The following is a 13,723-nucleotide window of genomic DNA, read 5'->3' as shown; positions in this document are numbered from 1 at the left end:
TTCTTCTGCCTCAGCCTCCCAAGTAGCTGGGACTACAAGCGTGCACCAACACTCACTGCTAATTTTTGTATTTTTAGTAGAGACGAGGTTTCACCACGTTGGCCAGGCTAGTCTTGAACTCCTGACCTCAAGTGATCCACCCGCCTCAGCCTCCCAAAGTGCTGGGATTACAGGTGTGAACCAATGCACCTGGCCAGAAACTATTTTCAATGAATCAAAGTTGACCCTTGTGGCAAAAACTTATTCTTGCTACATCCCTACTCCAGAACAATTGAGAAAGATATCAAGGACTGTAAAAGTGACCCCAGAAAATGACAGACATGCCCAGAACTCTCTGGAGACTCCACAACCCCATAGAAATCCCAGAGCGACTCCAGATACCCCGCTTTCACGTGGGAAGTACTTATGGGGTGCGTGTTGTTTGCTAGCACATTCAGAGATTCCCAGAGACACCCCTTACTCCACCCAGACCCATCCCAGGCCCAGGGACTGCTGGGAGAGAGAAATCCCCCCTGGGCCCCACTGAAGAGCCTCCTCCCGCCCCTCAGCACCCCCACCTGTCTTCCTACCCCTGCACCACCCCCCGGGAAAGCTCCCAGAGCCCCAGTTCTATGCGGAACCCCACACCTATGAGGAGCCGGGCCGGGCGGGCCGCAGTTTCACCCGGGAGATCGAGGCCTCTAGGATCTACATCGAGAAAATCATTGGCTCTGGTGAGTCTCAGGGGTTGTGAGGGCGGGGACTGCACAGGGCAAGGTGGGGGCACCCAGGGCAGAGGAAGCGTGTGACCCAAGGGTCTGGCAGGCCCGGGGGCACAAGGGCCTGGGAGCCTGGGGGAGTCTGAGGGTCCCACTGCTCCCCCTCCCCACCTGCCCCTCTCGGGGGCCTGCAGGAGAGTCCGGGGAAGTCTGCTACGGGAGGCTGCGGGTGCCAGGGCAGCGGGATGTGCCTGTGGCCATCAAGGCCCTCAAAGCCGGCTACACGGAGAGACAGCGGCGGGACTTCCTGAGTGAGGCGTCCATCATGGGGCAATTTGACCACCCCAACGTTATCCGCCTCGAGGGTGTCGTCACCCGCGGTAGGTGCCAGGCGAGGACAGCCTCCCCCTGCAGTGCCCCTCCTGCCTGGACAGGCCTCGGGGTCCATCCCCTCATACATCCTGCTCTGCCCCACCTGACCCTGTCCTCTTGGTTCAGGTCCCCAAATGACTCGGGGTGTTCAGAGCCTAGGACCCCAGTGGAAACCCAAGGCACCCTGGGGCTTCCAGTGCTGGCACAGGTCCTGGGATGGCAGTATGCTCCTGGGGTCTCTGATCAGCAGCCCTGAGCCCCAACCGAGAGCCACCCTCTCCCCACTGCCCGCCCCAGGCCGCCTGGCAATGATCGTGACGGAGTACATGGAGAACGGCTCCCTGGACGCCTTCCTGAGGGTGCGTGTCCCACCCCTGCCTCTTGCATGGGCTTGGGGAGGGAGGTCCAGTCTGGGTTTTGGGAGATAGTGCAAAGCCCTCTAAGCCTCCTCCCTGGCTTGGACACCACAGGCCGGGGAGTGGGAGGCAGGTATAGGGAGGCGGTCTTCGCAGTCAGCCAGTCAAACTGCCTTTCGGCCCCCATTGCATGAAAGTCCCTCTGCTCCACGGCGTCCTGATGCCCCGCACACAGGCCGAGGGAGGTGCCTCTGTGGGAATCCAGGCCCCACCCAGCTGGGGGACATGCTGGCTGTGGTGGAGACGGTGGGATTCCCAGCTGCTGCCCTGCCGTTTCTTTGATGGGTGCTCTTAGGCACAGAGCTTAACCTCTCTGGGCCTCCATCTCTCATTCCACAAAATGGGCAAGCCATCATTGCTGCCCCACCTACCTCGCAGGGTTGCTGTGAGGGCAAATGAGACCAGGAGAATAACCCTCAACTGCAAGGTGCTTCAGAAGCATGGAGCACTTGGTAAATTGCAAAGCGCCATCTAGAGCATCCTACAGATGGGAGGGGTTCCTGTTCACGGACCAGGCACCTCACTGGGCCTTCCTGAAGCCCAAGCCATGTCCCCCTGCAGACCCACGACGGGCAGTTCACCATCATGCAGCTGGTGGGCATGCTCAGAGGAGTGGGTGCCGGCATGCGCTACCTCTCAGACCTGGGCTACGTCCACCGAGACCTGGCCGCCCGCAACGTCCTGGTTGACAGCAACCTGGTCTGCAAGGTGTCTGACTTTGGACTCTCACGGGTGCTGGAGGACGACCCGGATGCTGCCTACACCACCACGGTGCGTCACCCACACTCCTTCCGGCTAGACTGGGGAGTGGGGAGGTGGCGCCAGTGGCACCCAGGGCCCGACAATTCTTCTGAAAGTAGTTGAATGAAGTTGGCAGTTTCGGGGTGGCCCTCAACCTGGGGCACATCCTGTTTCTCCTCTTCACACCAGTGCCTTCCTCTGGGAAATGGGAACAGCCTTGCCTGCCTTTCTTCTGTCATCAGGTGGCCAGGGGAGACCCCAGGGCTGGTTCCCACGGTCACTCACTCACCAGGAGACTTCAGGAGGGTTGGAATCTCCCCGAATTGTACCCAGACTCCACATCTGTCTCTAAAGTTTGCCGAAAACCCAGCTGTTTTCAAACGTGTTCCATGGGGATTTGGACCTCTCTAGAAGTGCCTTAGGGGCGGCCTTAAAGGCAGCAGCTGAGTGCACAGGGGTCAGTTTCCACCCCGCCCCAACAGGAGCCCTCCCTTAGCCTCTGTCCCATAGCCTCTGAGTAAGGTTTCACATGGAGAAAGGAACCTGTGACAACAAAAGAAAGAAGGAAGGAAAGGAAGGAGGGAGTGGAGAAAGGGAGGGAGCGAAGAAGAAGGGAGTGAAGGGAGAGAAGGAGGGAGGGAGTAGAGGTGGAAAGAAGGGAGGGAGAAGGAGGAAGGCAGAAGGGAAGGAGGAAGAAAGGAGGGAGGGAAGGAGGGAAAGAAAGGAGAGAGGGAGGAAGGAGGAGGCAAAGGAGGGAAGGAAGGAAGGTGGAAAGGAAGAAAGGAGGAAAGGAAGGGAAGGGGAGGGGAGTGTGGAGGGGAGGGGAGGGGAAAGGGGAGCGAAAGGAAGGGAGGGAGGGAATGACGAAGGGAATGGGGGAGGAAGGAGGGGAGGGAGAGAGGGAGGGAGAAAGGAAGGAAATGAAGGAAGGAGAGAAGAAGGGACGGAGGGAAAGAAGGAGGGAAGGAAAAGAAGGAGGGAGGGAGTGGGGGAGGAAGGAAGGAAGTGGGGGAGACAGGGAGGAAGGAAGGAAGGAGAGAAGGAGGAAGGAATGAGGGAAGGAGAGAAGGAAGCAAGGAGGGAAGGAGAGAAGGAGGAAGGAAGAGAAGGAGGGAGGCAGGAAGGAAGGAAAGAAGGAGGGAAGGGAGGGAGGAAGGCAGGAGGGAAAGGAGAAAGGAGGGAAGGAAGGACAGAAGGAAGGAGGAAGGAAGGAGGGAAGGAAGGAAGGGAGGAGGAAAAGAAGGAAAGGAGGAGGAAAGGAAGGAAGGGAGGAGGAAAAGAAGGAAGGGAGGAGGAAAAGAAGGGAGGAAGGAGGAAGGGAGGAAGGAAGGAAGGAGAAAGGAGAAGGAAGTGGGGGAAGAGAAGGAAGAGGAAGAGTTGGAAAACGACTAGGCTGTGGCCCCTGAGCCCCCTTGGCTTGTGACTGGTACTGGCTGAGCACCTGCTCGTGCCAGGCGTCTCACTCCTTCCTTCCTTCGTCTTCACAGCGGCTCTTGAGGGGCCTCCCTCAGGACAGGTGCTCTGGAAGGTGGGGGCTGTGTTGTCCCTCTGGACTGGGAAACAGGACCCCAGTGTTTAGCTCTCTGACTCAGAGGGCTCGGGGGACACCCTGCCAGGCCTGGGCAGCCCCTCGACTCTTGTGTGTCCATCGCAGGGCGGGAAGATCCCCATCCGCTGGACAGCCCCAGAGGCCATTGCCTTCCGCACCTTCTCCTCAGCCAGCGACGTGTGGAGCTTCGGTGTGGTCATGTGGGAGGTGCTAGCCTACGGGGAGCGGCCCTACTGGAACATGACCAACCGGGATGTGAGTACTGGGCCCTGGCAGGCGGTGAAGACTTGGGATGCCAGGAGGGACAACTGAGCCCAGCGCTGATCCCCCACAGGTCATCAGCTCCGTGGAGGAGGGGTACCGCCTGCCCGCACCCATGGGCTGCCCCCGCGCCCTGCACCAGCTCATGCTTGACTGCTGGCACAAGGACCGCGCGCAGCGGCCTCGCTTCTCCCAGATTGTCAGTGTCCTCGACGCGCTGATCCGCAGCCCCGAGAGTCTCAGGGCCACCGCCACTGTCAGCAGGTGCCTCGTGCCCATCCCAGCTCCTCGAGGCCCAGCTGCCTCCCAATATTGCCCCAGATCTGTCCCTGACACCTGGACCAGGCCCAGCCTGTGCCCCCGGCCCCTGCCCTTCCTGACCCCTTCCTCAGCCTGCCTCTTCTGGGGGGTCCAACCTCCCGAACCCCCTGGCCACTTACCAAAGGCCCCTGTGCCTCAGGTGCCCACCCCCTGCCTTCACCCAGAGCTGCTTTGACCTCCGAGGGGGCAGTGGTGGCGGCGGGGGCCTCACCGTGGGGGACTGGCTGGACTCCATCCGCATGGGCCGGTACCGAGACCACTTCGCTGCGGGCGGCTACTCCTCTCTGGGCATGGTGCTACGCATGAACGCCCAGTGAGTGATGGGTGGGGCTGGGGGCCCATGCGTGTGGGGGCAAGGGCGGGGGCCCAGAGGCAGGGCCGCTGGGGAGGCTACAGGTCCAGATCCATGGCCCTGGCTGCGTGCGTGGCTCCCAGCCTCCCAGGCCCAACTGGCCAGCAGCACCCTTCCTTCACAGAGACGTGCGTGCCCTGGGCATCACCCTCATGGGTCACCAGAAGAAGATCCTGGGCAGCATTCAGACCATGCGGGCCCAGCTGACCAGCACCCAGGGGCCCCGCCGGCACCTCTGATGCACAGCCGGCAGGGCCCAGGTGGCCACCAAGCCCTCCCCAGGTCATGCCAGCAGCAGCAGAGGACGTGTGGGGCTGGCAACAGGCAGGGCAGCCCCAGGCCTCTGCCCTCCTCTCGGGCGCTAGGGGAGCTGAAGGCTCCGCCACAGGACCTGGAGTTATCAGGGGTCAGGTGCCTGGGAAGGGGCCTTTGGTGACCACCCTGGCCAGGACACCCGTCCCCCAGGGCAGGCGCCTTCTCTTTTCTGGAGCCTGGGGCCTCCACGCCACAGAGTCCAACAGGGACGTCACTCGCCTGCCTCTGTGTGCGTGTGTGTGTGTGTGGTGGGGGGTGTCCTCACAAGGTCAGGGGATCCCGTGTGAACAATGTGTGATCATGTGTGTCCACCCCTTCGGGTCTCAGCATGGACGTATGCATGTTATGAGCGTGTGCGTATCTGTTAAGCCTGGAGGCACATGTGGGTGATGGTGGATGATGTGTCATGAATGAGGAGATGTGTGAGCAGGGAACTCAGTGTGTGACACCACCAGGTCCAGCACCCACGGGGATGGGGGAGAGGCACACCCCCCACGCCTGGAGGCTGGAGCCAGGGGCCACTTCTGAACTGCACCAGCACCAGGCCCACACTCATCTTTGCCTGGGTGAGCCCACCCTGGCTGTATCTCAGGTCTGGGTCCTCCCTCTAGCCGAGGAGGCCACCTGCAGCCTCCACCCAGCTCCCACCGCTGCTTCAACAGGAAAACAGGGTTCCCGGCCAGTCCCGCTGGCCGTCTTCATGGAGGCATCATGGCAGAGCACATGAGACACCCTCAGCTGGGCTTGGCTGCCTGGCCAGGGCCAGGGGCTCAGCAGCCCACTCTAGCCTCTAATGCCTTCCCTCCACGGCCCCAGTCTCCTCACTCAAAGTCCCTTCGCCAACCTTTCACTGCCCAACCCTGACACCTCCCCATTGTCCCCGAGGCCTAGGATCAGGGACCAGAGGATCCTAGCTTCTCAGCCTCCAACCCAGCCCTTCCTGTAGCATATGGGGAGACCGAGGCCTGGAGAGAGGGGTGATGCCCCATCCCAGGTCGCACCACAACCAAGTGGCAGAGTCAGGGCTCCTGCCTCCCGCCAAGGCTCTTGTCCCCATACACCATCCCACATGGGCGCTGGGGGTGGAGGTGCCCTGGAAGCCCCGCCCCCTCACACTGACCTCCCCCTTACAGCCCACCAGGGTATGTAAATATCTCTTTTCTACCATGTCAGAATATTTTTTCCTCACTCCTGACAATGCAAAAATGGTCTTCAAAGCACATAAAAAGCACCCAGGGTGATAAAGCCCCATCCCAGAGGCCGCTGGCAGGCAGGGTAGCAGGAACCCCACCGTGTGCCCCCTGCCAGCCCCAGAGGGAGGGGCGAGCCCAGTTCCCCAGCCCTGCCCCCCCTCCCCATAGCCAACACAGCTATCCCGCGGGGACACCAGCACTGAGCCCCCTCTCCCTCCTGCAATAATTCGGGGAGTCTCAGCCCCATCCAGGTGCCGCGGCCAGCTCTGTACACCTCTATATATTATATTACTATATAGCTGAGCTGTTCTTCCTTCCTATGGAAGTCGGAAACATGGTCAGAACACGATCTGGGGCGGGGGGAATCCTGTCTTCTTCCCCACCCCCACCCCACTCTTACCCGGTTTCTGGGCTCTGGATCCTCACAGTCATGGAGGCAGAGTGGGCCTGGCACTTGCAAAAGTGTGGCCCCTGACTCTAGCGTGGGGTCCCTCTCAGGGTCCTAGGGATCTGCCTCTATGTGGTCTCCATCCTGACTCTTGAAATTACCCACAATGAGAATAAATTCTGTCTCATCTTTGCCTGTGTCCCCCATTTTCCCCCCATCTCTACAAGCTTGACATCTCCTGTTGGGGAAGGGTCAGCCTCATACTGAGCACCTACTGTTTGCATCCCATTCATTTTTCTCCCCCCTGGTTTTCTCATCTGTCCGGGGAGGTAGGATTAGTGCATGCATTGTACCTATGGGGAAGCTAAGGCCTGGTTCAGCCAACCTGCCTAAAGCCAAAGGACAGACCGGGGGATGGATCAGAACCTAGATTTGTCACACCCCAAATCCCAGGCTCAGCTAGGAAGCACCCCCCAGCCCCAAATTCTCTCTTCCAAGAGGTGCACATGGTGCTTAACCCTAGAGTCCAGTCCCTTCCAGCTGGGTATTGCCCTTGAGTTCTCTTGGGGGAGAAAGATGCCCACATGGAAGAGGAGGGAAAGGACATTTCCTGGAAACAACTTCCTCAGGACCTCAGGACCAAGGGGGACCACTGGGAGACCTGTGTGCTGGGAGGCAGAATAGGGGAGACAGGGTACAAGCATCTTCCATAGTTACATCAGGGAGCTGAGGACTCCCTCTGCTCATGGGGAAAGGGAACAGCAGCAGGGGTTCTGGTCAGGAGACAGAGATAGAGGCAGAGCAGAGGCCAACAGCATCCATTTGTGCCAGTGGCTCAGACATTTGGGGAAGGTGCTCCAGGGTCTTAGAGGTGAGGGAGTGGATGATCTCCAGCTGAGAGAAGGGCTTCACTCCTGAACCTCCCTCAAACTGGGGAAGTGGGAACAGGCAGAAAACACCTACACTGCATTTCCTACATTGTCTCACTCAGAATCACAATAGCACTATGGGATTGAGAATATCGTCCCCCACTCACACATAGCCAAAAGCTTACTTGGAGAGGCCAATGTCCCACATGGCAGAGCCACTACACAGAGCTAAATCTGTCTGATTTCAAGCCGGTTATACTTCCTTGAGACTCCAAACTAAGCACCAGGCCCTTTCATCAGAAAACCAGTTGTTTCCTATGAGGAAGAATCTGTTACTACAGACTTACCTTCCCTTAAGGGGAAGAGATCCTAACATCCTATTGGGCGATATGAGCCAATCATCAGATCCTAATCAACACCTGCTCTGTGCTGGGTGCTACTGGGGGTACAAGACTATGAGACACAGCCCTTCTTCTCAAAAGCTCAGAGACTAGGTGGAGGTGCAGACTGCACAAAAGAGGTTCCCTCAATCAGATCCAATGTGCTAAGTGTCCAAAAAATGGAGCACACAGAAGGATTCCAGAGTGTTAGAGAGAGCCTTGACAGGCAGGTCTGTCATTGGAGGACTTACTGGAGGAGGAAGCATTTCAGTTGAGCACTGAAGAATGAGAAGGGTTTGGAGGTGGATTTCCAAGGCAGTCCTTTGTGCAAGGCATGGAACGCAAAGGAGAGGAAAAACAAACCATGTTCATGGATGGGGAGCCTCACCACCACAACACTGGCTATGCCCTTCCAATTTAATCTATGCATTTTTATTTCCAATAAAAAATGCAATGGGGTTTTCTTGGTAACTTGACAGAGTCATCCCCAAATGTACATGGAATAATAAAGAACACAGAATAGCCAAGACAATTTTGAAAAAGAAAGAGGAAGAGGAAGGGAACCTTCCCCTATCAGGTATCAATAGGCACTATGGAGCTCTAACAATTAAAATAGATTTGGTCCCAGGAACAGATCAACAAATAATAGAACAGAGAATAATGCCTAGGGGCAGATCAAAATATATAGGAGAGTGTGAAACACGACAAAGGGTAAAATGGTCTTGTTAACAGATGATGTTGAACAATTGAATACCCCTATTGGAAAACATAAAATTGGATCCCTGCTCACACCACTCACAAAATAAGTTCCAGGTTGGTTAAAGTCCTAAATGTGAAGAGCACACTATAAAACTTTTTACAAGAAAACAGAGGAAAGTAACTTTATGATCTTAGAGTAGAAACTAAACAAAACACAAAAAGCATAAATGATTTTTTAAATGATAAATCTTATTACAATTATTTCTGTGTGACAAAAGATGAATAGATTTCTTAAAGCCATTGGCTGGGAGAAGGTATTAGCAATCCATACGAGCAAGAGACAATTAGTTTCCAAAACAATGTTTTTTATAACTCCAAAGAATCAATCTACCAAAACATTCCAGAGCAATAGGAAAATGGGCAAAAAAAAAAAAAAAAAAAAAGAAAGTGAATAAATACCAGAGGAAGAAATGTGAAAGGCCAAACAAGATATAAAAGAATCTCAACATCACTAGTAAACACAGAAATGCAAGTTGAAACAATAATGAGATGGCTCATTACACCAATCCGATTGGCAAAATTAGTATCTGACGTGAGTATTGATGAAGATACGGGGGGAAATAGCAATGTTTATAAACTGCTGGTGGGAATTTAAATTTTCACAGCTACTTTGGAGAGCAATTTGAAAATGCTTGATAAACTTTAAGACAAGCAAATCTATGATCTAGCCAACTCCGCCACTAATGTGTGCCTCTTAAGTTTCCTAATCGGGGCCTGAGTCAGGGATTCTTGTGCAGTGATTTATTGAAGCAGAGCTCTTAGGTGAAAGGGAGATGGGATGGCAGATAGGGTGGAAGCGCTAGGCAGTGATATGTTCTCGGTTGGAGATTAGCTTCAATCTGATCCCATGGGAGCTCTGGGGCAGGAGTGACAATGCAGAGTCGGTCTACCTCGAGGCAAGGGAGCCAAAATTTTTTACCCCCATGTCACTCAGTCATCAGCTATGGCCATCCCATAGGAAGGATGGAGAAGTGGTGTAACTGTGGGCAAGGGAGTTCCCAAGAAGGGAGTAGCTCTGAGCCCTTAGTGTCAACACTCACAGCTGGAGGGTGGGAACACCTACAGGTAAAAGGCATCCGAGTGGGACACCAGCAATGTTTTTCACCGTGTCCCAGAGAAGCATACTCATATGCAGAAGCATACATGTCCACGGATATTTATTCCACCTTAGTATGTAATAGAAAGACAAAGAGGAGCCTAACTGCCTCCCAGCAGGAAAAGAAAAAATAAACTGCTTTATAAGTGCAATAAGATAATCAACCACCGTTCAAATGAACAAAGTAGATCAACACCCATCAACAGGGGTAAGTCTCCAAACATAACATGGAACGAAAAAAATAACAAAGGAACCTCCACAGGTTTACACCATTTACGTAAACTTTAAAAAAAATGTAAGAATTGAAGACACAGGTTTTGAATGCGTAACTAGGTAATGACAACATAAAATATGCACGAGGCAGATAAACACCAGGTCAGCACAACTGTATCTGTCTTTCATTGACATCTCTTTTGTAAAAATAGGGGACTCTGAAGCAAATATGGCAAAATGTGAATATCCATTTAATCTCGATGTGTGTCTGTTACATTATTTCTCGATTTTCTCATATGTTGAAATGGCCTATGATTTTAAATAAGAGTGTTTAAAAAACACAAAGGGGACGGCGCTATATGAGAAGTCTCTGTACTTCCCGATCAATTTTGCTGTGAACCTAAAACTGCTCTAAAAAATAAAGTTTCTTATTTTTAAACACCCACAAGGGAGGGAGGGGTTCTGCAGGCTGCCTTCAGGAAACGAGGTCTCAGAAATGGGGATGGGGAAGTTGGGGGATGGTGGGGTGGGGAGGTTGGAAGAACTGACTCTTCTGGGCTAAGGGGAGGGTTGACGCTGTCCAGGGTCCTGGACCCCGGTGGCGGGGGCTGGTTGCGCTGCGACAGACCAGCAGATCTGGTCAGTTCTCTCCCCAAAATGTAGTACACGGAGCCTAATCATCTCCACCTGCCCCTGGTTCTGCTGCCGCCTCCTCTTCCCTCAGCGACTGCGGAAGCCTCATCAGTAGCCTCCCCACTTCCTCTCTGGCCCCCATAATCCATTCTCCGCAAGCAGCCAAAGGGATCTTTTAAAAACATAAACCAGATCTTGCTACATTCTGGATTACAATCCTGCAAAAGCTTCCTATCAAGTTTACAATAACGTCGAAAATCCTCCCCCGACCTCCAACCTCCCCGCCCCCCGCCCCCGTCATCTGCTGCCGCCGGCCTCTCCAATCTCTCTCCAACTATCCTCCCCTCTCTAGTGCCCTTCTTTTCTTTCATTTATTTAGTTAAAGACAAGGTCTTGCTCTGTCACCCAGGGTGGCATGATCTCGACTCCCTGCAGTCTGGATGGACCTCCCGAGCTCAATCAGTCTTTCCTCCTCAGCCTCTCAAGTAGCTAGGACCACAGGCGCATGCCACCACACCTGGCTAATTTTTTTTTTTTTTTTTGGTAGAGACGGGATTTGCTATGTTGCCCAGGCTGTCCTCTTACTCCTGAGCTCAAGCGATCCACCCACTCAGCCTCCCAAAGTGCTGGGATTACAAGCATGAGCCACAGTGCTTGGCCCCAGCATAGTTTTTTAAAAATCTGTACCCACCCATGTCTCTGGCTTTGCCTCCTGTCCTTACTCTCCAGCAAGCCCACAGGAAACCTCCAGCCAGGGGGAAACACCTGCAAGCCCGTGAATAGTCTCACCCCTCTCCCACAGCTGTGGCATGTATGTTTTCTACCAGAGGAATGTCCTTCCTCTCCCTTCTGCCCCTGGCCAATTTCAACTCACACTGAAGGTCTCAACCTCTGGCTCCCTTCTCCTAATTTGAGGTTAGATGCCTCCCTTCTCTGAGATCCCACAGATTCCAGGGCTGCCCCCATTGAAGCACTTATGTTCCACTGTCATCGATCTCTCACTTTCATCGTGAATGGATTAAGGCCAGAACTGTCTCCACTTAGTCAGAGAACCCCAGTGCCTAGTCCAGGGGGAGGGGGAACACGGTAATAATTCAGTGAATGATAAATGTACAGGCAAATCGCTCTTACTGGGGCCCTGGGGATCTGCCTTAAAGCAAGGCCAGTTTCCTCATCCTTCCCTTTCATGTGACTTGAGGAAGTCACTTCTCTTTGAGCCCTGTTTCATCCTCTGTAACATGGGGCCACCACTTCCATCTACTCCACAGGATTGCCATGAGGATTGAAGGGTAATGTGAGGATAGCACGCAGGGGACAGTGTTTGTCACTATTGCTGGAGGGGGAAGATTGGGTGTCTCTATGAAGGGACCGAAAGCAAAGCTGTTGGCAAGCATGGATGAGTCTTTGGGAATAGCAGGGGAAGCAGCCCAAGTAGTCGAGTCCCGGCCCCACTGTTGCTCCTCTGTCACTCACTCCACTTGGGGCTGGTGGCCTGGACCCAGGGCTGGCCGCCCCTTTCACTCCATCCCCAAGGCCCAAGAATCTCTGCAGGACCCTCCAGCTCCCCTATTCTGGGCGGCTGGGGAAGGGTCAACTGCTGGATGGAATTTGCAGTCCTCAGAGGGTTTGCATTTCCATGTCTCCCGTATTGGGGATGGTGGAAGGTGATGAATAAAAGATGGGGATGGGGGGAGCTCCTGTGGCTTTAAGAGAAATGTGATGAGCATTCAGAGTGGGGAGATTAGCGTGAAACTTCTCCCTGAATACCAAGAACGCAGGTTTCAGCATCCAGTGCAAAATCAACCAAAATCAACCAGAAAGCCACCTTTCTGCTGTGAAGTGGCAGAACCCAAGGAAGGAGAAGGCACCCCTGGGCCTTTGGTGGGGAGTAGGAGGGGTCAGGAAGTCACAGACTCAGGTGAAGGAAGCCTAAAGCATCAGGAGAGAAGTTCATGGATGCACGGCCAAGGTGACCCATGGATGGGGCCAGGGTGGAGAGCAGAGGGGCATCCAGGTGCAGCCCCTTCCTTCCCAGGGTGGACGCCCTCTTCAGATGCTAAAATAATCCCCACACACACTCACATGAGAGGGGCTGTGGTGGCAAGGCTGTCTGCATGGCCTCTGACAGGAGCCTCAGTGGGTGGCTGATTGTCATGATTGTCACTAATGATGGGGAGTCGCTATTCACCGAGATTTTATCCTGTGCTATACAGAGCACCAAGTGCTTTCCGTGCACTGTGCTTTTCAGTCCTCACAGCAACTTTAGGAGGGTATTGCTCTTACCATCCCTTTCTCACCAATAAGAAAACCGAGGCACACAGAGGTTATGTAACTTGCTCCATGTCACACAGCAGGTGAGTGAAAATCAGGATCCAAACACAGGTCAGGCTGACTCCCTCGGGGAGGGGCAGTGCTGGTGTGTGCTGGGGCTGGGAGGAGAGTTGAGGATGTGGGCCCTGTACAAAGTTCGGGAGTCACCCAGCCAGCCAGCATGTCACACCTGAATCTGTCTTCCAGTTTCTCCTGGGGGAGAGCATCCCAGGCCCACTGGTCAGGGATAATGAGTGATGGGTAGAGGGATGCGTGCTTGCTTTCTTTCCTTCCTTTCTTTCTTTCTTTCTTTCTTTCTTTCTTTCTTTCTTTCTTTCTTCCTCTTTCTTTCTTTCTTTCTCTTTCTTTCTTTCTTTCTTTCTCTCTCTCTTTCTTTCCTTCTCCTTCCTTCCTTTCTTCTTTCCTTCCCTCCCTTCCTCCCTCTCTCCTCCCTCCCTCTCTCCCTCTCTCCCTCCTTTTTTTCTTTCTTTCTTTTTTCTTTTTTTTTGAGACAATCTCACTCTATCACCCAGGCTGGAGTGCAGTGGCCAGATCTCGGCTCACTGCAAGCTCTGCCTCCCGGGTTCACGCCATTCTCCTGCGTCAGCCTCCTGAGTAGCTGGGACTACGGACACCTGCCACCTCGCCCAGCTAGTTTTTTGTATTTTTTAGTAGAGACGGGGTTTCACCGTGTTATCCAGGATGGTCTCAATCTCCTGACCTCGTGATCTGCCCGTCTCGGCCTCCCAAAGTGCTGGGATTACAGGCTTGAGCCACCGCACCTGGCCGGCCTTTCTTTCCTTCTCTCTCTCTCTTTCTTTCTTTCTTTCTTTCTTTCTTTCTTTTCAGACAGCGTC

The 13,723-nt window shown here is 54.1% G+C and overlaps 1 protein-coding gene across 1 annotated transcript in view; it reads left to right on the top strand.

Annotated features, from left to right (window-relative positions):
- EPHA8 (EPH receptor A8) overlaps nt 1-6,758 on the top strand; it is a 33,817-nt gene extending 27,059 nt beyond the window's left edge. The window contains exons 10-17 of the mRNA XM_033228880.1: nt 549-713; nt 893-1,078; nt 1,368-1,429; nt 2,048-2,257; nt 3,882-4,031; nt 4,111-4,301; nt 4,498-4,671; nt 4,835-6,758. Of these exons, the coding sequence (XP_033084771.1) occupies nt 549-713; nt 893-1,078; nt 1,368-1,429; nt 2,048-2,257; nt 3,882-4,031; nt 4,111-4,301; nt 4,498-4,671; nt 4,835-4,949 (1,253 nt within the window). The 3' untranslated portion in view covers nt 4,950-6,758. The remainder of the gene's footprint in view (nt 1-548; nt 714-892; nt 1,079-1,367; nt 1,430-2,047; nt 2,258-3,881; nt 4,032-4,110; nt 4,302-4,497; nt 4,672-4,834) is intronic.
- The last annotated feature ends 6,965 nt before the right edge of the window (nt 6,759-13,723 follow it).

Source organism: Trachypithecus francoisi, unplaced genomic scaffold (genome assembly GCF_009764315.1).
Source record: "Trachypithecus francoisi isolate TF-2019V2 unplaced genomic scaffold, Tfra_2.0 Lachesis_group12, whole genome shotgun sequence".
In the NCBI taxonomy this organism is placed as follows: domain Eukaryota; kingdom Metazoa; phylum Chordata; class Mammalia; order Primates; family Cercopithecidae; genus Trachypithecus; species Trachypithecus francoisi.
This window is presented reverse-complemented; position numbering and strand designations above follow the sequence as displayed.